The following is a 27059-nucleotide window of genomic DNA, read 5'->3' as shown; positions in this document are numbered from 1 at the left end:
ATACTTTTTACACATAATATCATTCACTAATGCTGAACTGTGTATATTCTGTACCGCAAAGGTATGGACACGAGTATTCAAATGCCTATAGGCCAAAACTATGTGATATGAACCATCCGGTTTCAAAATCAGAAAGAGAGGATAATTCATTGAAGACAGAAAGGGCTCGTTCACAACCCTGATATTCCAATTGGGCGAGCACATCACTAACGGACGTTTTACCTTCTTGTTTAATTGGATTACTGTGGTCGTGGTTGCGGAGTAGATCATAATGGAATAACATGCGTAGGAGAGTCCTTATCCCAACCAGCCTGATAGTGATACAAAGCAGGAACTAAGGCTAGTGCCCACTCCCAAGCAGAAGCCTGTTTTGTCTCATCTGGTACATACTGTGAAAAAGATAGAAGAATGACTTTTCCCCTCCAGGAGAAGTAAGGATAAATGGGGAGGCTAATCAAACTCTGCCAGTAAAATGTCATAGGAGGAAGTCATGTTGTCCCAAAAAACTGCATTGACAGTGCGTTTAATATCACCCTCAATTTGAAGGTTTATATGATAACGTCTGTCTGGTGGAGCTACGCGGGTGTCCATGCTTTCAACAGTTATAAAAGTGTCAGTTACTTTCACCTCCAGAAGCTGGTGGAGAGTCTGGCACACTACGGTAACTTCCACTGTGCTGTCGAGGAGAGTTAACACCCAATTCCTGTCCAGGAGCATATTTCGCTGTTAAAGCAGCGACTTTTTTCTTCTAAAACTGGGGTCGATATTGAGGTGGATTCTTGCTTTTGACTTTTACATCACACTGGCACTGCGGGACCCACTGCTGTTGCATGACCTCGCCTTGTCTGAGATCCTGTTGTCCACCCCAACCCAATTGTGGGTCCGATGATTCCTGAAAGGAACGAGGAGAACGGGGATCAGGAACCTGAAACCTCTCTTGTGTCTTAATTTTAGAGCGATCACATAAATCATATCTATGTTCAGAAGCGTCTGGGATTGGTGAACCAGCCCGAGACCAAGGTTTCTGTTGCTGCTTATATTGTCCCATGTCTTCACAGGGAAGACAGGACGTCCCTCCTTGTACAGAGAGGGTTTACCCTGGACTTGAGTAGATAGTCTGACTCCCAAACTATTGCGTCCTAATTTAGCACAAACATGTGCAACAATAATCGGCAACTGTCGTTCCTGATCAGCAACGGTTCCTGCCTCAAGGTGTTGGCGAACCTGCAAGCAAACCACTTCACAGTTAATGTTAGCAAGTATCATGTTGGAGACTATGGGAAAAAATACCCACTAACTGGATCCCCAAAGCCGGGGCTGGACCTGCCCTGTGTTCATTCTGTACTTTCTTAAGAACACTCAGAAGAACGCTCATGGAGGGAGTGCCACAACAATGTGTATATAAAGAGGCAAATTCCACCCCCCCAAGTGTTCGACTCTGCCAAGGGTGGAATCAGACCACTTGGCAAACAGATAGTAATGATCCTTCCTGTGTTTCTCCGCAGGATTGGTGTGTGGCAAAACAGCATCAAGCTGTTCAAACTTCTGAGCTATCCAAAATGGAACATCCTCACAATTTTGAGGACGTTTTCCCATCACTGAATTAAAAATGACAGGGCTTATCACAAGGCCTTGTATTAGTGCTGGGGCGCAGCTCCAGGCGGACTGACCAGAAAAGCTTGAGAAATTAATTGAATTACACGTCTATAGAGAAGAACTACTTGAGCGCATAGTAAATGTACATCCACCACATTAGCATTGAGATCCCTGAAATGTGGTGTAAAACCAGCTATCACTAGGCATGTGGCCCCATCAATACTTAAGGGGCCCATACAAACAAATGAGATAGGGTGGGGAAAGGATGCCATTAAACCAAATCTGGTGCTCCCAGGACATAAGAGGAACTTCAATCACTGCATAAGGACAATACACTGCAGATGATGCAGACACCGTATAAGCATAAAACAAATTATCATTTACATCCACTGCTGGAAGTGGGACCCAGGTATAAAAAACCTCAAAGCGGTACGCAGGATCCGCTTCAACCACAAAAACAATCGGAGCTCCCGCATTTGGGACCCCGTACTGTAACAAATGCTGTGTAACCGCCGCACTGCAATGTGCTACAATGGCGATCATTTGTGCCATTACAAATGCATCAAAATAGAAATTAAATGGTAGCACAATATGGGTCAAAAAACTTTTATACTTCAAGCTTGAAAAACCTACAGCAAAATTGGTGCACCCTACAAACTGAGGAAACTAAGCCCTCCCACCAGGGACGTCTCTGGGAACCGGTGAGAGGTTATCATGGATAAGCATAAGCCCTACTCAGCACACCCATTTCCTGACAGGTAGCCAGTGAAGTTTTTTAATTTCCTTGGGGATGGATGCAAATTTAGGTGTGCCCGAAAGCAACCTCGCTGCTGCGTTTTGCAGCAGTTGGAGTTTGTTCATGAAGCGTTCCAGTAGGCTCAGATAGAGGCTATTACAATAATCGAGCCTAGACAGGAAAAGCGCCATGACCACTGTCCACTGGCTATCAGCCGGCAGAAAGGGGAGAATTTTCTTGAGCATTCTAAGCACATGGAAGGTGGCAGATGACACTGCATTAATCTGATCACCAAAATTAAGCTTGCCATCAACCATAATACCTAAGCTTTTTACCTTCCTTGAAGGTGTAGGAAGAGTGCCCATTGTTAATGGTCACAGGTTAGGGGTATTGGCATCATTCCCGAAAAGGATGACTTCTGTCTTGCCTGAATTTAATTTTAGGCAGTTTTGTGTCATCCACCTCCCCACAGCTTCCATACAGTTGTGGAACTGATTATCTAATTCAGATCCCTGACCAGGCCTCAGCGCCACAACAATCTGCGTGTCATCAGCGTAGGAGGTCAGGTTAAAACCAAAGGAGCTGATCAGTGAGGCTAGGGATGAGACGTACATGTTAAAGAGTAGGGGGCTAAGCGAAGACCTCTGTGGCACTCCACAAGGCAGGGTGAAAGGTTTAGAGTGAAACTCATCAAATGCAGCTATTTGTGATCGCCCAGATAAAAATGATTTTAGGAGCTGCCATGCTTTACCTTGAACCCCGCATGCCAACAAACGGTCCATCAATAGATCATGATGGACCATATCAAAGGCTGCCGACAGGTTGAGCAGGACCAGTGCAGCCTTATCTCCCTTATCCAGAGGTTCCCTAATCTCTTCCATGGATTTAATAAGTGCTGACTCGGTACTCTGACCTTCTCTAAAACCGTACTGTGTTGGGTCCAACACTTGGTTTTCACGTAGGAAGGCACTGAGTTGCACATTCATTGACTTCTCAATCATTTTCGCTGGTAGCGGAAGGCGGGATATCGGTCGAAGGGTATTTGGATCCTTAGGATCAAGGCTCGGCTTCTTTAGCAAGGGTAGTATAGAAGCGAATTTCCACAGTTTTGGAAAATGCCCTGTTTCGAAAATTGCATTAAAGATGGAAGTGAGTGCAAGGGCTATGGGTACTGGGGCGCGTTTAATCACCGAGACCGGGCAGGGATCAAAGGGAGAGCCTGATCTCGCTGCCATGAGGAGTTCCATTGTATCCGTTAAGGATATATCGGCAACTTAGTCAAAGACAAGGGGAGGGCCCTTAGCTGGCCTCCTTCTTTACAGCAAAACGTCAGGCTCTGCGGAGTTTGGGAGGTTAAATGCTGAAAAAATGACCTCCACCTTATTCAGGAAGAACCTTGCAATGTGCTCGCATAGTTCCTGATTTTGCTGGACGGGGGAGGCCAGATTTGATACAGTTTAAAAAATGTCTTTTGCCGAATTCTTTGCTAAACTGATTTGATTTGCGAAGAAACTTTTCTTAGCATTGAATATCAGTAGATTGTAAGAGGCAAGACTTTGTTTGTATATCTTTTTATCTGATTCCTCATGTTTTCTGCTCCAGTTTGGTTCCAAGGTTTTGCAAGTGAGTTTCTGTTTCCTCAGCTCCTCCGTCTACCAGGGAGCTGTTGGGTGAGATCTTTTGGGAAATCGGAGTTTAGTTTATAATGCCCCTAAATACTGAATATAGGGGCATTCAAGGGAGTGTATGATAGTAGCCAATTAGCTTCTTTCCCCTGGGATACCTATACCCCTATATGACCACTTCAACTTAGGGGTGTGCCTAGCCTGAATGTGAAACATGCATACTGACTAATTTCATGCCTGCTCTGCTGCCAAATGAGCACGAAGGCAGGGGGTGGTGTTTCTTAGGTCACAGATCAAAGAACGCAGAGGCTTGGAAGGCTCTGGCCTTAATATTCTAATTCACAAGCTGGAAGTTGTGTGATCAACTTGCGCTGGAGCAGGCATTGCTTCTGGCCTCTAAGAGCACTATAGGGGAGTCAGAAACTCATCTGTGGTTGCAGACTGACCTCATTTTGGCATGGCTCCTGGTTGAAAGAGGTGGCAATGCTTCAAGGTTTCAGGGCTTGGGACTGTATTGGAATCACACAGTTGGGGGACATATGGTCCAGGACACACATACGCTCCTTTCAGGATCCTTATAAATACCCAATTCTATAAATATCTTCAGCCCCGACATGCTCTCCACACTCATGTCCCAACATCTGAAACTCTCCCAGAATTTAACTTCCTGGAAGTCAAACTCCTCATAGGAAACCTGGGACAAAGAGGAATCTCTCAGATCTACTGTAGCCTGGTAATCAACTTGCCCGGCACGTTGCAACATCTCAGAACCATATGGGAGAGATGGTTGGGTCCCATAGAATGCAAAGATTGGCATGACACCTTGATGGCTCCTCGTGAACTTACCATTTCTTCTCAACTATGGCTGGTTCAAACATATTTCCGTCTCCGCTGCCTATCTCTCCCCGATCCGCATGTACCGGGTGGGCCTTCACCCTAACCCCTCTTGCCCCCTATGTGGAATTAACCCAGCAAGTTTTTACCACATGGTGTGGTCTTGTCCTGTGGTGCAGAAATACTGGACCACAGTCATCAGGGATTTATCATATGTCCTTGAGTAGGAGGTTTCCTTTGCCCCTTGTTGATTTTGCTTGCTGGGTTGGGGGTCTCCGGGGAAATGAGGGCTGAGCGAAGATTTCTGGGCCTCGCCCTCCGGGTTGCTAAGCGAGCCACTGCAGCACACTTGATGTCCCCTGCTCCCCCTACCCGGATGGAGATGAGCTGTAGATTTGTGTGCACAACAGGAGCTGGTGGTCTTTGAGGCCGGGGGCTGTCCCCATAAACATGGGGGGGGCATGAAGGAAGTAGTTGGGTCAATCTATCTGAGGATGTAATGGATACATAATTTTGGACAATGACTAGCCTAATTCAGATGTACTGCTTGAGAGCCAATAGTTTGTACAGATGCAACCCCTTCTTCTGTATTGTAATGCATGTGTGTCAATTAAAAAAAAAATATTTCAAAGATATATAGATTTTTTTCTCTCTCTCTCCCCCTTCTCCCTTTCTCCCTCTCCTCCCCACCTCTTCCCACTCCTACTTCTCTCCTTTCCCCTCCTCCACCTCCACACCCTCCCCTTCTTCCTCCTCCCCCTCCTCCTGCTCCTCCTCTTCCTCTTTCCCATCCCCCTTCCACCCCCCCTCCCCCACCTCCCCCCTCTCCCTCCTCCCCTCCTCCTCCTCCTTCCCCATCCTTTCCTCCTGCCCTGCCTCCTCCCCCTACCCTTCTTCCTTCCCGTTCCCTGCCCTCCTCCTCCCTCCTCCTTCTCCTCTCCCCATCTCCCCTTCCACTCCCCCTCCCTCTCCCCTTTCTCACCCCCCTCCCTCCTCCTCCCCCTCTTCCCCTCCCCATCCCCCTTCCAGTCCCCCTCCCCCTTCCTCTTACTCCTCCTCCCCCTCCCCCTCCTCCTTTGAAATATGTAAATAAATACTAAATAGTAGGTGGAGGAATAGAGAGGACAGGGTGCAGGCCTTGGCTGTGGCAGGGACGTCAGGAATGGGTTCACCGCACAGCCTAAGCTAATCATCTGGGCAAGCTACGCTGGGTGTAACACTTTTACGTGACAATCTCGGGCAGCGCGGTAATGCGGGACATTGACGAAAATGCATTATCCTAACACAAGATGTGTGAAACTTAGCAGGGCTGCAGGGTATAGTCACTTCACGTACATCTGAATTAAACACAAACAGATGGCGTGTGTACTGATGGGAGGTTAAAAGAAGTGGTAATTGACGATCATTTCATGAACATGATGTAACAGCGCCGCCCAGTGGCATAGACTGATCTCTGCATCTTCCACAGCGTCACAGGGGGTGTTCAGTCATGATGCTTCTTTGTACAAATGTAGGGTCTCGGGAGATGACAGCCAGACACCCACAGGGCTCCGCTTCCGATGTAGGCACACTCCCCGAAGTCTGTTATTGTACATCTGGGAAGAGAGAGAGAGAGACAGGGTCAGAGTTAGACAGAGTGAGGCTTGAATCTCTACAAAGGTTTTTTTTTTTAAGTCTCGCCTTGGCAGAGCATGCGCTTAATGCACTGTCTCAGCGAGACATAAAGTAATATGTATGTTGGCTCAAAGTCCGTGGAATTTCTCCTGCCTCTTGCAATTTGTCTAAGTCTGGCATTGCTGTTATCTTTGTTTCTTTTGGCTGTTGATCGATGCATCACTTTCGTTTTTATCGGAAGCAGCACCGACCAACTACTGTTTTATTGTGCTGTCTGGCTTTGTTAGTTTTGTTTAGGGACTACTTGATTTTTAAATTACTTGCTAGGGTGCCCGCTTCACCTACATGATGTGTTTATTTAAATTACTTGCTAGGGTGACCGTTTCACGTGCATCATGTGTTTACGCAATGTTTTTTTTTTCTTTCGATGTCCCGTGGACGCTTTACTGAGCCGCGTTTTACTGTTGTTTTCACGGACTGGATTTTGCACTCGCGAGCTCGTTGCTCGGTAATGTTTACCAGACAATAGCATCCATGCATTTTCTTGGCACACATTCTGTGCATTTCATCCCGCTTTTATTTTCCCAAACCGTTGCTCTTTAGTTTATGTTGCAACTCTTCCACGCTAAAAAGAAAAACAAACCATTGCACACCAACGAAAAAACTAAGTACATCGGTCCCTCCCAAAAACACAACAACGGTCACCTAGAAAGCGTGGGTCACTCAAAAGGCGTTTATTATCTAGTGTGTGACTTCTAACATTTTCATTGCGGTTCAAAATAAAGTGCTGGTTACATGTTACAAAATGCCAAAAATACATTTAGGGGGCGAGGGAGCAGCATGCACACATGTGTGATTTTAACATGGTAGAATCTACAAATAACACAGCTACCGTCATATACAAAGTCTTTAGGGAGTGGTTTGCAATTTTAAATGTATGCAGGAATTGTAATTCATCCTTCAGGCACCTCCAGGACGTTTGTTATATCAAACTCACCACATAACAGTTTTTTATGAATAAGATACTTTGTCGCATTTACTTTCCCGGAGCGCGGCGCTTTGGTCTGTGTTTCTGGTTTCTAACGTGAGTTGCTACTTCGCGGCCTCGTTGCTCAGTAATGTTTACGAGACAATTGCATACACGTATTTTGTTGGCACGCATTCTGTGCATTTCATCTCGCTTTTATTTTGCCAAAACGGTGCACTTTGGTTTATTTTGCAACTCTTCCACACTTGCGCAAAACAATAAAATAAAGTGAAAAGAGGGGAAAAGCAGGAAAACAATGCGCATCGGCGCTTTGCATAAACCTTGAGACACTCCAGGACGTTTGTTTTATCAAACCCATCACAGAACAGTTTTTTTATGAATAAGATGCTTTGTCGCATTTACTTTCCCGGAGCGCGGTGCATTGGTCTGTGTTTCTGGCTTCTAACGTGAGTTGCTACTTTGTTTTGCTGCATTTACTTTTAGCGGATTGCGCTGTTGTGTTTCCCATTTGGTAGTTCTTAACCTTTTTAAACACTACTGTACTAGTGTCCGTGCACAACTAAACCAGCAGTGCAACCCAAGCCACTTTAGTATCTAGTGCGTGGCTTCTGACTTTTTAATTGCACTCATGCCGAAAACTACACAAACAATGCACAATACTGCTCTTGCCAAAACCACTAACAAATAATTACACTTCACATTCAACATACTTAGTCCACTACATTGACAGCAGCTAATTATCTTCACATACATTCTCTACGCTGCACATATAACCATATCACATAATATTTTTGCTATGCCAATAACTCTAACTCTAACAAATGCGAGACCTATTACATTGCAAATGCTTGCCACATGACCGCACACTGTGCGATCCTGCACGTTGTAAAAGGTGTGTTATTCTAGGTGCGGAGGACATTGGTGCACGTTTTTAAGGTTGGATTATGCAGCATTTGTTATATTTGTTACTAGTGTTTGCGTAGCAGTGTTTTATGCATGTTTGCTTTGTTCCACTGTGATTACCATTATTATCCCTACTGCCAACCCCCCAACGCTACCTGCTTCTTCTTTTGTTTTTGTTAATTGCTGGTTTGCCAACAGTGGCTAATCGGCTGTGTGTATTTTGTTCGGACACAGGCAGAGGACACTGGTGCACGTTTTAAAACATGACACCAAGACGCAGAGCTGTTTTTACAGTACTTAATTTGTTCTTTACTGCTACCGGGGGTCTTATTAAAATGTGCACTGCAATGTCACTACAGATCCTATTAACTCTGCTACATGGGTAAGTAAACAAGCATTGGCATAGCCAATAGGTCTCGCTTTTGGGACCTTATAAGTATTTAGTTATGCAGCACAATAGCCTTGGTGCAACAACATCAACTGTTGCATGGCTAAGCACTTATACGGTCTCAAAGGCGAGACCTATTTGCTATGCCAATGCTTGTTTTTTCTCTCCGCTGCTTTGTTTATCTGCTGGCAGGAGAGCTGCTGGTTTCCGGCAAGCTATTACCGAGATTCATAAACACCCGGCTCAAGGTTTATCCAGTATGGGAAGATGAAAAACAGTTTGCTTGCAGCCTCGTTCTCCATGCAAGAAGAGTCCCGGAGCGCGAGCCTCTGGTTTCTTCCAAGCATGGGAATGTAGTCAGTCAGCCCTCGCATGGAAAAACGCTTTCGAGCCTTTGTGCCAAACTGTCTGAAAATTGGAGTTTAAGCTGAATTATTTGCGTCCGTAGCACAAGGCCCCGTTCACCGATTACCAGAAGAAAATGACTTACCTTCTGATCGTGGTACGTTTTCCACATGAGTGTAAGATTTGACAAAGCCTAGACACGGACAGACGCAGCGACGACACAGTATGCAACAGAGGCACGTACAAAGACATGGAAGACCCCTGCTGCACCCCACTGCCCCCCCCCACCCCCAAAAGAATAATGACAAATGGGGGAACCCGAAAGCTGTGACAGGAAACACACAGAGCCTGTGCTTGAGAATGTACAGACACTAGGACATTAAACACATTGAGAAGGGGAGAGGCAGAGGTGGGCGAGCCACTGAGGGCTTGAACCAGAAGACAGGCTCTGGCTCAGGCCAAGGCCCTCTTGGACCCTCGAGCCAAAAACGAGCCGAGCTTCCATGTGGCTTCCGCCTGCCACTCACGCTCTAACCTCGCGCAACAAGCATAAATAAAAGAACGAAACACTAACCTCTGATGTAAAACAGGAGAAAGAAAGAGACCCATCTAGCAGCTGAAATGTAAAATGTGAAGCCAGTAAACCTGGGATCAACCTGGTTTCCATGCTTAACCAAACTGTGTGATCTTAGGCAAATAGTGTATTTCACCCTGCTCCCTTTATCCTCATTGTTACATATGAGCGCATCTTGAAATAAGCATGTTCGAGATGTATGCTATGCACAAACCTCTCATGTTTGGTGTATTAGACTGTATTGTTGCTTCATGTGTAATATGAATCTATGTCACATGTTGGGGCACACAACAACAGACTTGCCTCTTACATGGGAACCCTCCGGTCTGCTAGTAAGTTGAATAAGACAGCGGATGTTCCAATAGTGAGACATGGAGACACAAAGACTGACACTGGGAGACAGGAGGCACTGCGCACAAGTCCTGGGACAGGAACACTGGCATGTGTAGAAGAACATAAAACAGTGAACAAGCAAGCATTGGTTTGGTGGAAGGTTGCCCTCACGCTACCCAAGAAGACAGTAGAAAACTATGTGCAAACTGACCCGGATACAGGCTACAGCACTAAGAAGCAGTGGAAGCGTAAAGGCTGAGCCTTGTTATAAAATAAAGTGTTAGTAAGATATTGCACACTATATAAATGCAATTCAAAAACAATAAAAAAGCTTTATTTACAAGAGCACGCTAACGCGTGTTTAATGGGATTAGCGCTGGCTTCAACATCGCATCGCCTTGCATCTCTAGTGGGATGCAAGGGAGGTGTGTCCCGTGAAACAACATGGGATATTATCGCTAACGCAGCTTCTCTCTATTTACAAGTGTATCGCTAACATGCATAGCGAGATTAAAATCAGCGCTGACCGGGCATTTCGCCGGTTTGTAACGCCTGCTATTTTTCTTACTAGGCCATATCTATAATGGGAGGTGGATTGTTATGCTGAGTCCACGTCTCCCTATCTACAAGGTTTTCCCTAAAGCGGTTTTCTATCACTGGAATTCTGGCGACTTTGACTCTTTCCGCCGCTTTTTCCTGGATTTCTATCGCCTCGGCGATGCGCGTTGGTAATAGTGCGCTAACCGGGGCGATAGATTTCTGCGATAGTCAGCGTTAAAATTTTACACGCTAATTGCGGCCAGCGATAAATATCGCTGCCGCTTGATGATATGCCCCACTGTTCCTTAACATCTACTTCACCTCACAACTTGCCTCTGTTGTATGTGAGAGTGGACACATTCAGAAACATTAATAAGGAATATGCTACTTACCGGTATGCATCTGTTCTTGGCAAATAGAACTGCAGATTTGTACACTTTTGCATAGATCGCCATCTGGTGTTGGGCCCGGATGTTTGCAGTTTGTTTTTCTTCTTGGACAGTCTTTGGAAGTCACGAGTTCGGTGACTCCTCCTTCGGTCCGTACTGCGCATGGGCTTCGGCTCCATCCTCAGATTGTTTTTCGCCAGCAGGGAAATGATGGAGCGTAGTGATAACAGTAAGAAACCCATGTGTGTTGTATCTAAATAAGATAGACTGGAACAGATACAGGTAGCCGGGGAGGCGGGTGGGCGTGTACAAATCTGCAGCTCTACATGCCAAGAACAGATGCATACTGGTAAGTAGCATATTCCGTTCGAGGCATATGAGCTGCAGATAGTACACTTTTGCATAGATTATATAGCAGTACCTAGCCCTAGCGGCGACCACCGGTATCCGTTGCAGCGGTTTGAAATAGTGTCTTTAGTACAGCCTGGCCCACACTAGCTTGTTGCTTGGAATGCACGTCTACACAGTAATGTTTTGTGAAGGTGTGCGGAGTTGACCATGTGGCTACCTTGCAGATGTCATCTAAGGGTATGTTCCCTAGAAAAGCCATAGAAGCCCCTATCTTTCTTGTAGAGTGGGCTTTGGGTGGCACAGATAATGTTCTTTTTGCTTTGTGATAGCAAATTTGTATGCACTTAACAATCCACCTAGCTATCCCTGATTTAGAGATGGGGTTACCTTTATGCGGTGGAGAGAAGGAGACAAACAATTGTTTGGTCTTCCTGAAAGGTTGCGTTCTTTGTATGTAGTACAATAAAGCCCTTTTAACATCAAGTGTATGTAGAGCCCTTTCCGCAAGAGATTGAGGTTGCGAGAAAAAAACCGGTAATTCCACCGATTGATTAAGATGGAAGGGGGAAATAACCTTGGGCAGAAATTTTGGGTTTGTACGAAGTATCACCTTGCTGTGATGTATCTGCAAAAAGGGTTCTTGTATAGTGAACGCTTGTATTTCACTAACGCTTCTAAGGGAAGTGATAGCAATGAGGAAAGCTGTTTTCCAGGTGAGGAACTGTAACTCACATTTATGCATTGGTTCGAAAGGCGGACACATTAGCCGTGTAAGAACTACGTTTAGATTCCATACAGGGGAAGGTGGTGCCCTGGGTGGAATTACTCGTTTTAGGCCTTCCATAAAGGCTTTAATAGCGGGCACTCTGAACAGTGATAAATGCTGTCTGTTTTGTAGGTAAGCAGCAATTGCTGCGAGGTGTAGACGTATGGATGAATATGCCAGGTTACACCTTTGAAGATGGAGCAGATAGCATATGATGTGCTGTATGGATGCATCTAAAGGGTTGATTGTATTGTTACGGCAGTAAACAACAAATCTCTTCCACTTTGCGGCATAGCATGTTTGAGTGGTAGGACGTCTGGCTTCCTTGATAATGTTCATGCAATCAGGGGGAAGGTTAAGGTATCCAAATTCTAAGATTTTAGGAGCCAGATCGCAAGGTTGAGCTGAGCTGGATCCGGGTGCCTGATTTCTCCATGGTTCTGGGTTAGGAGGCATGGGGACAGGTGCAGTTTTTGATATGGTACTACCGATAGCTGTAGCAGTGTGGTGTACCACGGCTGCCTGGCCCATGTTGGAGCTACCAGAATGAGTGTGAGGGAGTGCTGCTGTAGCTTCCTTACCACTAACGGAATTAGCGGGAGAGGTGGAAAGGCGTATGCAAATTTGCCTGACCAGTTCATCCATATCGCATTGCCTTTGGACAATGGGTGTGGGTATCTGGCGGCGAAGCTTGAGCATTTTTTGTTTTCGTGGGTGGCGAAGAGGTCTATCTGAGGATGCCCCCACTTGTGGAAGAATGGGCGAAGAACTTGTGGATGCAGTTCCCATTCGTGCATTTGTTGCGTTTGTCTGCTGAGCAGATCTGCCATGGTGTTTTGTATGCCTGGGACGTGCTGTGCCAGGAGAAAGATTTTCTGTGGAATTGCCCATCTCCATATGCTCTGTGCTAAGCGGGAGAGCTGGGGAGAGTGTGTCCCCCCCTGTTTTTGAATATAATACATCGCAGTCATATTGTCTGTGCGAATGAGGACTGCTTTGGCTGAAATTTGTTTCTGAAAGGATTTCAGGGCTAGAAAAATCGCCAATAACTCCAGATGGTTGATGTGGAGTACTTTTTGCTGTGGCGTCCATAGACCTTGCACTGTGAGGTGTAGAAGGTGCGCTCCCCAGCCGGAGAGCGATGCGTCCGTCGTTAGAATCACCTGAGGAACCGGGTCCAGGAACGGCCGCCCTTTGGAAAGGTTTGTGGTGTTCTACCACTGCAGAGAGTGATGGGTGCGGCCGTCCACCAACACCAGATCTGTCAGCTGTCCCTGGGCCTGGTTCCACTGTCGTGCTAGGCACTCTTGGAGTGGACGCATGTGGAGTCTTGCATGGGGCACTATAAAGATGCAAGATGCCATCATCCCTATTAGCTTCATAAACACTCGTGCTGGGAGAGAGTGTTGAAGAGTGAATGTTTGGCGCAAGGCTTGTATGCTTGCGATTCTTGCTGAATTGGGATAGGCTATAGCCTTGGAGGTGTCTATAGTGGCCCCGAGATATTGCTTTGTGTGAGATGGTTTGAGGTGGGACTTTTGATGGTTCACCGTGAAGCCTAGCTGGTGGAGCAGTTGTATGGTGCTGTTTGTATGTTGCACACATTGGCTGTAGGACGCGGCTTTTATGAGCCAGTCGTCCAAGTAAGGGAAGACGTGAATGTGTTGCCTTCTGAGGTGAGCTGCTACTACTGCTAGGCATTTGGTAAACACCCGTGGTGCGGTTGTGACCCCGAAGGGGAGAACCTTGAATTGGTAATGCTGACCGTCCACCACAAACCTGAGGTACTTCCTGTGAGAAGGGTGTATTGGGATACGAAAGTATGCGTCTTTCAAGTCCAGTGTAGTGAGAAAGTCTCCCTGACACAGGAGAGGGAGAACTTGTTGGAGGGTGACCATATGGAAATGGTCCGAATGTATGTATGCATTTAGATCCGGAGGTCTAGAATGGGCCGTAGGGTCTCGTCTCTCTTTGGGATTAGAAAATACAGAGAGTAGACCCCTAGATTTTGCTGATTGACAGGGACCTGCTCTACAGCTTGTTTCTGGAGGAGGGAGATCACCTCCTGTTTGAGCAGTATGGTGTGTTCTTGTGACATTGTACGGTGCCTGGGTGGAATATTGGGTGGGGTAGATGTTAGTTCGAGACAGTAGCCTGACTGAACAATTTGTGTCACCCATTTGTCCGATGTTATGGACTCCCAGGTCTGAAGGAAATATTGTAGCCTGCCCCCGACTGGAGTGGAATGGTCTGGGGGAAGCGGGGGAAAGTCATTGGGCGGGTGGTGTGGCAGAACGGGTGTTGTTGGTTTTGCCCCTGCCTTTATTATTGTTTCCCCTATAACCACCTCTCTGATAGCCCTTTGAGAAGGTATTCTGAGGAGGGGACTTGTAGGAAGTAGAGGCGTTTTCGGCAGAGTAACCTCTGCCTGTGCCCCGAAAGGAGGAACGACGAAAAGAGCGTCTAGGGGTATGGGATTGTAATGCCCCCATAGACTTTGCCGTAGCCGTGTCCTTTTTCATTTTCTCCAATGCTTCGTCCACCTTTGGACCAAATAGGTGTTGTTGGTCAAAGGGGTGATTTAATATAGATGCCTGGACTTCTGGTTTAAACCCTGAGATTCTGAGCCAGGCATGACGACGAAGCAAAACACTGGTGTTTATCGCTCTCGAAGCTGTGTCTGCTGCGTCGAGGGCACATTTAATTGAGGTATTGGTGATGAGCTTTCCCTCCTGTATTAGCTCCTGAGCCCTGTGTTTATGTTTGTCTGGGAGGTGTTGCATGAGAGCCTCCAGTTCATCGTAATGTGCTCTATCATAACGTGCAAGCAGAGCTTGTGTGTTGGCAATGCGCCACATATTTGCGGCCTGAGAGGCAGTGCGTTTACCAGACGCATCTAAGAGCTTTGACTCCTTATCTGGTGGGGGAGCCTCCCCTGAGGATTGAGAGTTAGACCGATTTCTAGCTGTGGATACCACCAAAGAATCCAAGGGAGCAGGTCCTTTAATATATGCAGGATCTGTGGGGGCTGCTTTATATTTTTTCTCTGTCTTGGGTTTTAGTACCCTAGCTCTGACTGGGTCCTTGAACACCTCTGCAGCATGTTTGGTTACCCCTTTCAGCATGGGCAATATTGCTGAGGCCTTATCTTGTATATCAAAGGTGTCCAGTAGGAAATCATCCTCAACTGGCTCGCTATGTAATTCTACCCCATGGTAGTGTGCCGCCCGCTGTATTAAGTGGTGGAACCCCAGGGAGTCCTCTGGAGGAGACGGCCTGGATGGATAAATGTCATCCTGAGGCATATCTGGCACATCGGGGTTGTGGTAATCCTCCCATGGGTCTGGTGTCCCTGGAGGTGTGGGGTCTATTGGGGCGTCTGCCGGGTCATAATCTGGATCTCCATAATCAGGGTCTGGAGATGGAGTCGGAGAGCGGTGAGGCAAGGGTGGTGGAGATATGGGAGGTGGAGGAGGTGGAGAAAGTGGAGGAGGTGGAGGAGGTGGTGGAGAGGGTACTCTGAAGGGGGATGTGGCAGAGTCCTTCCGTTTTGACGGTGGAGGAGGATCTGGCTTGTGTAAATGTCTCTTTTTGGAAGACAAAGTTAAATGACCAGTCTTTGGATCCTTTGTTAAAGTTTTTTGATAAGGATCAGGCGTAAATAATTCTTGTGGCACCGAATCATCTGTCGGTGCCGATGTTTTCGGAGCCGAGGGCTTCGATGGTTTCTCCATGCCATGCTTTTTCGGGGTCTCCGATTTCTTCGGTGCCGAGGCGGTCTTCAGCGCCGGAGCGTCGGTGCCGAGGGACTTATGCTTATGCTTTATTGGCACAGAGAGTGCAGGTTTCGAGCCCGATGACTTCGGAGCCGAACTGGGCGTGGATTTCTTCGGTGCCGAACTGTGTTTTTCGGCACCAGGAATAGGCTGGCTCGAGCCCGAGCCGCCGGGAGACTTATGATGCTTCGACACCGGGCCCGAAGGTGGGGTGATAGAAGCTGTATGTTTGGTTTTCCCTAGGCCCGGAGGCGAAGGTGTAACCTGAGTCTCTTTCGGTGTGGGTAGGGGAGTTGGAGGGGGTAAGGTACTCACGACCCTCTGCGCCGGTGTTATCTCCTCCAGATCAGAGTCGTCGGCCTCGGAAGCGCTGACGAGTTCTTCCTCCTGCTCTGTGTGCTGCTGCCCTGAAGCTCCGGTGTCGTCTCCGAAGATGTCGGGTGGAGCCGAAGTCGATGAGTGCGCCATGGTGCGTCGAGCTCTTGATCCCGGATGGTCTTTTTCGATCGAAAAGACTTGTAGGCGGGGCTGTCTCGAGCCTCGTGTTCTGGAGAGAGGCAGAGGTTACACACCTGATGGAGGTCGGTGTGGGGAAATTTCGACCCACATTTTGGGCACTTTTTGAAGGGAGTCCTTTCCATCGGCCGAGACCGGAGTCGAGGGAGGCCCGTAGGCCGGTGCCGATGTCTGGGATCGAAAAGTGCCGCCGAGAGAGATGAAGAAGATGATTTCTCTTAAGAATCTCGATGGACGAGGATTTTCTGTCGAAGGTCGAACTGGAAAAGTTCGAAGCCGGAGCACGAAGTATCACATCCGAGCCCGATGGCGGAAAAAAACTATCTGAGGATGGAGCCGAAGCCCATGCGCAGTACGTACCGAAGGAGGAGTCACCGAACTCGTGACTTCCAAAGACTGTCCAAGAAGAAAAACAAACTGCAAACATCCGGGCCCAACACCAGATGGCGATCTATGCAAAAGTGTACAATCTGCAGCTCATATGCCTCGAACATACACTTATCAGCAGTGGTGAAGAGACGTTTGACCTTACAACGTGGGTTCTCTGCAGTTTTGAAGACTTCCAATATCTCCTGAACGCCGCCATCTTGTCAAGTTGATGGGCCTTTGAATTCAAGTAGTAGAATCAGGGCCGGCTTTAGGGCAGTGCGACTGGTGCGGCCGCACTGGGCGCTGACCTGTGGCGGGGTCGCTGTGATCTCAGGGGGGGGCGCTGTGTTTAGCACTATTTTATGATAGGAGAGATGAGGGTCACTTTTGCAGGTCATGGGACATGGAGGCGCCAAAAGTGATTGTTGCACAGGGCGCCACGAGCGCTAGAGCCGGCCCTGAGTAGAATAAGATCCAAGGACAAGAGCACGTCCCCCGCACGAGGGCTCGCCTTTCCGGTTAGGAAATCACAACTTGGAGCACTTGTAAGTACAACACCCGGAGGGCGATTCGAAATGAAGTTCTATATTACAATTACACACCCAGTGGCGGACCCACACTTCTAGAAACAGACACCCTGAGCCTGCTAGCAAAGGAGGTGAAAGAGGATATAAGAGCTAGAAAACAGCGATAGTCACGCAGGGAATGGAAATTCCACACAACACTAAATAGAAGCGACTACTTTCTAGCACAATATGTCATTCCAGTCAGTGCCACAAAAGACACACAACTGAGACCACATCCAGTGTCTGCAACCACCGGCTGGAGATTGCAAGGGGCCAGCACACACAGACTAGGGAAGCAGACCAGACGCGATGTGTCAGCTCTGTGACATGGGCCTTGTGGGAACCGAAAGCACTTCCTCATACTCTGCTCTATTAGGAAAGGCCGGGGCGTGCACAGCGCAAAACAAATCTCAGGTACTACAGTACATGAAAGACGCCTACAGGTTCACTGACGAGCCTTGCAGCCTGCGAGGAGAGACCCTAGAGCCACCTCACACACAGCCTTGTGAAAACAGATTACAGCACCCATGAATCAGGAACGCTTTGGTAACTCTTATACACGCACAAGCCATGCCCCCCCAGGTCAAGCAGGATGACTTTAGAAGCCATTCCAGAGTCATCGGATGATCATGCAACTACACTAGAAGTCATTTTCACGTCATCAGACATCATCAAGCTCTTAAAGTCAAATGATTATCTGATGACTTCACAAGGTGTGAGTGTTCCTGATGATTTGAGGATGACTTGAAAATGATTATCTGATGAATTCACAAGGAGTGAGTGTTCCTGATGATTTGAGGATGACTTGAAAATGATTATCTGATGACTTCACAAGGAGTGAGTGTTCCTGATGATTTGAGGATGACTTGAAAATGATTATCTGATGAATTCACAAGGTGTGAGTGTTCCTGATGATTTGAGGATGACTTGAAAATGATTATCTGATGAATTCACAAGGTGTGAGTGTTCCTGATGATTTGAGGATGACTTGAAAATGATTATCTGATGAATTCACAAGGTGTGAGTGTTCCTGATGATTTGAGGGTGACTTGAAACTGAGTACCTGATTACTTCATAAGATGCATTGCTAATGGTGGTTTTAGGATCGTTTGGCAATGGGTGTCGGATTACTTGAATAGCACCACCGTTTTCAAATTAAAAAGACTTGTTCATAATACTTTGAGGATAATTTGTTCATTGCTTCTGGAACATGTCCAACATTTTAGTTATTTATTAATGTCCAACATTTATTTATTTTTAGAAACTTTTAGGAAAGTGTGGTGAAATTAAAAAAATATATATCTATTAATGTCACAGAGTGTGTAGATAATGCAATATAATTTTCCTTTTATTGCCACCTAATTCGGTCACCATTGCCCCCGTTTGGTTTTCCAATATTGCATATTTTCAATGGCTCTAAGAATAACTAATACATTTGGTGTGGCTGTTAAAATAACAGAATAATATTCCAAGTGAAGGTTTGAAACAACTGTTTCTTCGAGTTTTGACCTCTACTCCACATTCCGTGATTCAGCGTAAATAAATGAACAACCCTATACCAAAAAAAAGGTGCAATTATTGACTCTCAAAAGTAAAAACATTTTGTTTGTGTAAAGCGCTCTAATGCCAATTGGGGCAAGTTTGCGCTACACACAACTGCAGTTAAATGATTCACTTTCAAACAAATTAAAATGTCTCATCTGCTTCTACGATAGTTAGCTTAAATATGAAAACACAAAGGCTTCTGCAGATGGTGCGGCCATCTGCAGAGAGGTTTTAGCTAGCACGCTATATAAATGAAGACACTGGGATTGTCATTGCCAGTGCTTAGTGACCGCAAGGTCAAGTATGAGACTGAGTATTTGCTGCAGTCCTTTGTCTGTTTCTTTTATGCAAACTTGTGGCCTTTGCATCGGAGAGGAAGCGGAAGTACAGTTGTTTGGTCGGGCGAGGAGAAAGAGAAGGGGCTACTGCGTCGGGCCCCTCGAGGATATGGTGCTGCATTCACGAGCAAGAAGGAGAAATCATTGTTCTATTTCTTTCGGCATACTTGTGTTTGCTTCATGCAAAGCAAGTATCATATTTATTGAAAAATAATAAATGGTGAGCATGCAGCATCAATAGGCCAGCATTTCCAGAATACCCTGGAGCACAAGCATAACCTTTTTTTACTGAGCAGTTTGTTGTCCTTTGTCAATGCGAAAATACGCACAAAATGTATCTTCATTTTTTTTAACTCTATTTAACGTGAAAATACCATTTGTGATGAGTTATCTGTATTTTCTTCGTTTTAAAAGTGAAGCATGTGTGGTAATGTCTCCTAAACATGCCTATTCTCTACAGCAGGGTACAAGGCACTAGCAATCTCAATAGAACCCAAAGGCGACACCTATTGGCTTTGCCAATGCTTGTTATCCCCGTCTTTCCCCCTGAGATAATGAACAAAAAGGAGCCTAGAAAAGGAGAAATAAAGTATTTGCCTAGGCTCACTCAATTTGATCTAGCTAGGAAGCCAGGACTGATCCCAGTGTCTGGTTTCACTGAGCCATTCGGCCACTAGATGAGAATCTCTTTTCCCATCAAAAGCAACGCCCAGTCTTAAATTATTGCCATATGTGATTAGAGTGTAGATGACGGTCACTTTTTTAGCTGTTTTATATGGCACAAAGCAAACTTTGCCCAATGACATAAAGGCACTTCAGAACACACAGACTACATTACACCTGTTTTTGTCAGCACAGGGACATTTGACCAGATTCAGAAGATGTTGAGTCACGGCTGGGAGATTCCGAGGGGCATAGCTTCTATTGGTGCAGAGGCACTAGGGCATGTAGGCCTGAGTTTCCCACTGAACCCTGATTATTTCTGTATTTTACAATTCAAACAGTAGCTGTGGGTGGGTGGGGAGGAGGGAGAGGGGGACCTCCTTCCTTACACTAGGACCCATGACACATTGGCTATGCCACTGCTCGTTTCCCTTGTGCCAGGGTTGGCATTTCTAACTACCTAGTCACTTGTGGAAGTTCAGCTCATTTAGGGTTCAGGCGAAAGAATGAATGAGTAAAAGTGTAAATGGATGAGTGGATCAATGTGTCGAAGGGTGAATGGATGAGTGAAGGGATGGGTGGCTGAACGAAAGGGTGGATTGATGGATGAGTGCAGGGGAAGATGGATGAATGAGTGAAAGGGTAAATGGATGGATGGTTGTCTGAGTGAAGAGGTGGATGGATAGATGCATGGATGAATGAGTGAAAGAATGGAGATAAGGATGGATGAGTAAAAGAAAAATGAATGGATGAGTAAAAGGATGGATGGTTTGATAGATGAGAGGAAGGGTGGATGGCTGTATGGATGAGGGAAAGAGTAATTGGAAGGACTGAGTGGATGGATGAATGGATGGTCTAAATGAAAGGGTGGATGGATGTATGCATGGATACGTGAAAGGAAGGGCAGCTGGCTGTATTAAATGGTAGACAGATGAGTGAAGGGCTGAATGGATGGATACATGAGTAAAAGGATAGGTGGATGGGTGAGTGAGTGAAAGGGTATATGGATGGATGAGAGGATAGATGGGTAAAAGGGTGGATGGATGAGTGAAAGGATGGATCAATTCAATTCAATTCAAAAATCATTATTTCGGTTATTGCTAACCATAAAAGACATACATAAAATATACAATTCATTATCACAAAAACACCAACCATTTCATCATAAGAAAGTGCAAAAAAAAAGAGTGCTGGATCGCTGAGTGAAAGGATGGATCGCTGAGTGACAGGGTGGATCAGTCAATGAATGAGTGAAAGGGAGGATGGATGAGTAAAAGGATGAAGAGATGAGAAAAGGGTGGATGGATGAGTGACAGGATCGATGGATGAAAGTGGAGATGGACAAGTGAAATGATGGATGACTGAGTGAAGAGATGGATATGTTTTGTGGCTAGGTTTGAAGATGGATGAATAGGTTTGCATGTAGGTGGGTATATGGATGGACGGAATGGTGAGGGACTGAATATTGGATGGAAGACAGAATGTAAGGTGAAATGATTATCAGCAAGTGGATGGAAGAATGAATAGATGAATGGATAGATGCTTGGATGAAAGAGAAAAGCAAGCCTTTCTGGGATGGTCCAGATGACTTGCTTCACTTGCTTGATGTCAGAAGAGGTGTGGTTCAATCCCTTGCCTATACTCTGTGTAATTCCACTTTCTAACCTTTTATCCACTATTTCTACTCTCCATATCTGATCTCTACCGTGCATATTGTTGTCCATATCCGGCATCTTCTCTATACTGCACATGTGAATGCCACCATATTTATCTACTCTTTAAACCCGTGGTACTCATCATACGGCCCACGGGCTACCAGTGGCCCAGCAGGCCTTCATCGGCGGCCCGCAGACCTTGCCTTGCAGTATCCACGGCCAGCAGTAAAGACAGAAGATGACTGCAGGAGCATACGTAGTGAATAGGTATTCACTACGTATGCACTATGTCACTCCATTCTACGACACTCTGCTTCACTTTTTGCCACTCTAAGCAACTCTCTCTATGCGACACCACCTCACTTTACTCAATGACACGCTACTCCACTCTACGACCTCTGTGTCACACGACTAAGATACTGTGCTATGCCACTCTACTCTACAACACACCACTAAACTCCCTCTATGCCACTCTACTCTACGACTCTTTACTCCACTCTACCCCACTCCACTCTGAGACTACCCCACTTCACTCTGACACTCTACCCCCTCCATGGCACTCAATGTCACTCCATTCTATGACACTCCCCTCTCCCACTCCACATCAACAATCTACTACACTCTACGCAACAACACTCTATCCCACTGTCCAAAACAAACTTTAGCGCCCCACCTAACTTTAATGGACAGGAGGCGAGCAACTTTTTAAATGTAACTAAAGCATCATGTGGTAGCGCATTATTTGCAGACAGCACATTTTCCATTTTAAATGGTCAGTAAATGTGCACAGGCATACACTTTCTGATAAAACTGTACTGCACACAAATCATAATGTGTGGAAATTGGTTTTCAGTGAATGTTATTTGTTCACCACCAAGTAAAGAGTCTTAATTTGTCCCGATCCAACTAAATTCTTTGTTTCCATCACACTTCAGAATTACAAAAAAAGTGCTTCATTTTGCTTTCCTAACTGCTGGATGTGTTAAGTTCATTGACAGATATTTAGATTTTGTTGTGTGTTAGGTTAAAATGACATCCTCTAGCTTTCCTTTCACACTTCACGTACCCCCGCAGGATTGTCAGATAATTCACTTTACTTTCTCTGACTGCAAAGTGAAAGGAGTTCGTGAACAGAAGTAGTTGTGTTAAAATAATAGGCAGCAGAAGCCCTAGCCTTTCTTTTGCCTGGACTTTGGCAACCCACCAAATTCGGCTAGCAACCCACAGTTTGGGAAACACTGCTCTACGATACTCTATGCTACTCTTCACCCTTTCAATCTACTCCATCTATGCCGTTCCACAACACCCCACTCTACGATATAGCACAACACTCTGTACCACTCTACTCTATGCCACTCTTCTGTACGACATGCCCCTCCACTCTTTGACACTTTTTGTCCTTTGCCAAAGTGTTCTTCTCCCTGCACAAGCACCCTCCACCCTGTATGTCCACTGAACTCACCCACTATAAATATCTGTTTTCCCATCACTTTATCTTCACCATTTACTTTCTCCTCACAGTTCCATCTTCACCCACCTCATGCTGTTTCTACTCTGCACATGTACCCTCTTCCTTCTATGTCTACTGTCCATAGGTCACATCCTCTTCACTGTATCAGCTGTACGATCTCTACATCCATTTTTCACCCTATACGTTTGCATTCTACAGCCCACATGTTGTATCCATGTTCCACTGCCACTGTTCATATCTACACATAACACCCGATTACTAAACACTGTATATCTGCCCTCCACATGCGTGCTACACTCTGTACATGCGTTCCCTACATTCACACTTTATTTGTATGTTCGCTTCCTACCATCCATAATTGTATTCTACCCAACACTTGCACTGCTTGTGTATGTACATTGTGCACCCTCTGTATCCACCATCTACACCTGTTGTTTATCTCTCACATATCCAATATAAGTCTTCAGCATCCACTCTCCAAGTACCGTATCCTCGCTGAACCCTGTACATCTGTTCTCGACACTTGCTCTAACCTCACCAGCTCCCAGCCAATTTCATTCTCTCTGCATTACGACCGCTGCTAACACCATTTAAGTTCCCTCTGTGGGAATCTCTTAGCCATTAAATGAATCTTCCACATCCATTCTTCTTCCATGATAGGATATTTCCATTTCCACTAAACATTCACTCATATAGCCTCCAAAAGCGGACTCTATTTTTCTCTTGGAACTGCTAGTTTGCTGCTAGCCCACACATCAGAACTGAGCTTCAGATATGCTCTTCATAGAAGCTCTCATATCCAATCTCAACTTCTACTATGCCCTCTTCTCTTTACAAGCTCTCTTCAAATCTTCTGTCCAAATTTACTCTGCACAACCATCCTCTCACACCATATAGATGCAGAGTTCAACATCCACTTGCACTTAAATCCTTTTCTTAAACAAAGAGTCAGAACAATAATTAAACTATTAGCCAACTGGTATTTGGAACACTTCCCACTGTATGGCTTACTAACTACACACATGTAACACTGTGACTATATACAGCTCCACAATCCATCACCACGCGTTTACTTATAGTACTAAAGACACCTAAGCCATATGCTTGCCATTCGTGCAATCCCAATACAGCACCAAACACAGCACGACTTAACAAACCATATCCATGAACACTTGCCAATAGATAATTAGAATACCACTTGGGGCACCCTCACACCAAATAGCCATTGGCAAGACCACCATTTTCCTCAGCTGCTCACACCTACTCACTACCTCACTGTTCCATTCACACACACAACATCAGAAACGTACGCACAGCCCAATCACAGAGAAGAAGCAAAACATGATCAGAACACATAGGGGCACTCCCGGGTTCAATCACAATACCAGAGTTTTGTCCTCTATGCTCTCCACCTTCAAAAAAGGTTCAAGAAATATCTAATCAAGAAGATCATAGTGGCCTTATAGAAACCACGAAAAATACTTCAGACTCGCCTGCAAATTATCAGAACGTTGGCTTTGAAGGACAGTCAAAATCATGTCTCGAAGCAATGGCTCCTCAGAAACAATTCTCACCAACAATTACGACAATATCTACACCTGTATTGGATTTCACAATCCCAGAAATAAAATTGAGTTGCACAGTCACCGCCCGCCTGTAAAACCATCGAGGGAGATCCTACAATTGTTTACTGGTACGCCTAGCATCCATTGCAGATTCGCTGTGTACTTTGCAAAGTGTTCTGGAAGCAATCCTGGCATTATTATGAAAATTGACAGCAATTTCTGATCACATCTTAGAAACTCAATCGGCAGTCCTCCAACTTCTGTTGGACCAGAAATATTCCCAAATATCCTCAGATGCAAATAGAATTTACAATAAGAAATCATATCAACAAACTGGAAATAAATGTCAAATAGAGGAAAACGGGGATTTATCATTGCGTATAGTAACGAGGGGGATGCAAACACTTGGTAAAAATAACAAAAGCCAAAATAGACACAAAGGACAAGTTGACACCATTCATTCTCTAAAAAAGCTATTTGAGGCACTGAAAGAAAGTAGCTCATTAACTGTAACTCAGAAATATTACCCAATCTTTACTCGCAAAATAACACAGGAGATCATCCAGAATCTTTAGCAACACTCTGCAGCATTGTCTTCCCAACAACCAGTAACATCAACCGGAGAAATGCAAAAAATAAGAGAGGCTTCATTAAAAAAAAACAAAAAATGTAATCTCAGAAAAGAAGCAAGGGAAATTGCAGGTCTACATATTAAAAGCAGGAAAAGTAGAAGGAAAAGATCTAAACGCAGAATTGCAAAAGCTTGCAAAATATGTTTTCCCAAAGAGGCCAGCTAGGCTCAGACACACAAGCAGAAGTTAAAACTTCACCGGGGACATGTTAAGTAACATTGACAACAATGCGAAGAGACTTTCTCCTTCATCTTTACAGACAGTATCATTAAGTCAATGAAATCCCCTGACTATCAATTTCACAAGTAAAGGTTCTTAACAGCCCATAAGCTATCCTGAGCAGACTGCCCTTGCTCTTGAGACAAAGGCTATGACAGGAGGTAAAGGCCAAACTCAACAAGTATATCAACTTTAGAGCGATCTGATCTTTTTCTGTAGGAAATTACACTTTAAATCAGAAAAGGGTCACTAATCACATTCATACACTCCCTCAACTCCAAATGCTTTCGTCTTCTGAATTAAAATTACTTTCCTTCCCAGACAAGGCGGACATCTTTACAGTTTTTAGTCTGTGGTGATCCCCGCAATTATTTTGAAATGAGAGAGAAACCCTCCATAAGTATGGATTCGATGTGGCGGGAGCCAGAGAAAAGTCTTTGCAGGCTTTGTTGAAGGAACCGTCATCATCAGAAAGGGATCCTCTCTATATTTCCCCAACTTTTTACCAAAATAAGTCTTCACAAAGATCACTGGACCCCTAAGCCGATAAGTGAACAATCTGTATGACAGATGGGGAAAGAATGATATGGAACCATAACCCTCTTGAAACTACAAAATTAAACAAGGATAACACCTGGTCTTGACTTGTGGACAACCTACACGCACATAGGCAGGGACGAGGAGTTAAACTTCCTTTTTAGCGAAGATTCTTCTCTCACTAGAACCATCAACTTTTTTCGTGGAACATTTCAGGCTTGGAATCGCAAAAACTACACCGTCTTCTTAAAGGCTTGCCAGCAATGGTCCGCCTTCAGGAAACCTGGTCCCTTGGCAATTTTAGCAGAGAGGATTATTTCTGATTTGAAATCCCAGCAATAAGGACAAAACAAGGTCACGCAAAGGTGACTCTGATGATCTTACTGAAGGAAGAAAAAGTGGAATTATGAAAAAATTGATGTAGGCATTAATAACGTCCAATGAATAAGGATAAATACAGGGAACACTAATCCTCGAGACATTAATCCCATTATTTATTTTTAATATCTATAGTCCACCCGGCCCTGAATTTAATCTTATGCTGAGAAAAATATTCGAACAGATAGTCTCAATATTAGAATCTTGTGTTATACATCAAGTCCTCATCACAGGAGACTTCAATGCAAAAATTTCTAACCATGCAATAGCATTTTGTAGGAATAAAGATGAAGAAGATGCCTGGTCTATACCAACTCCTATTTTTCTGCACGATATTAAAGCAGATTAATGAGGGAAAATCCTACTTTGGCTCGTAACTTGAACCAGATGAGTAATCATAAATGGAAGGTTAGATAGAGATATCCCTGCAAGCTACACAAGAAAAGGAGATAGCCGCTTAACGGCTGCGTGAATTCCTCAGCAGTGCGGCAGTTTTACTCAGTGGGCAGGGCCGCGTCAGCCAACAGATGTGCGCAGCACTACGGAGGTAGTGCTCGCAACGTCCATTGGCCGACGGGAGCACCTAAGGGGTTAATGGCAGTTCTATACTAGACTATATAATATGTAATTCAAAAAATGAAATTATCTTCACTCCAATTTCACACTGGATAGCGATCATGTGATACTCTACCTGATTCTCAATCTAAACCTCTCCACGGCTTCTCCATGGACACTCTCGCAGTTGAATGGTGAGACGATCTTAGACTCCAGAAAGGGTAAAAAATCTTGAACATGGCAAGTATCAATAAAATTGATGACGTGATATCTTCTCAACAGCCATTGCTGC

General features: G+C 45.2%; 1 protein-coding gene across 1 annotated transcript in view; it reads right to left on the bottom strand.

Annotated features, from left to right (window-relative positions):
• Window positions 1-5799: 5799 nt before the first annotated feature.
• The window catches only part of LOC146830018 (uncharacterized), a 302498-nt gene continuing 281238 nt past the window's right edge, over window positions 5800-27059 (bottom strand). Inside the window, exon 7 of the mRNA XM_085603684.1 lies at window positions 5800-6386. Within this exon, the coding sequence (XP_085459810.1) occupies window positions 6275-6386 (112 nt within the window). The 3' untranslated portion in view covers window positions 5800-6274. The remainder of the gene's footprint in view (window positions 6387-27059) is intronic.

This window comes from Triturus cristatus, chromosome 5_1 (genome assembly GCF_964204655.1).
Source record: "Triturus cristatus chromosome 5_1, aTriCri1.1, whole genome shotgun sequence".
Lineage (NCBI taxonomy): Eukaryota > Metazoa > Chordata > Amphibia > Caudata > Salamandridae > Triturus > Triturus cristatus.
This window is presented reverse-complemented; position numbering and strand designations above follow the sequence as displayed.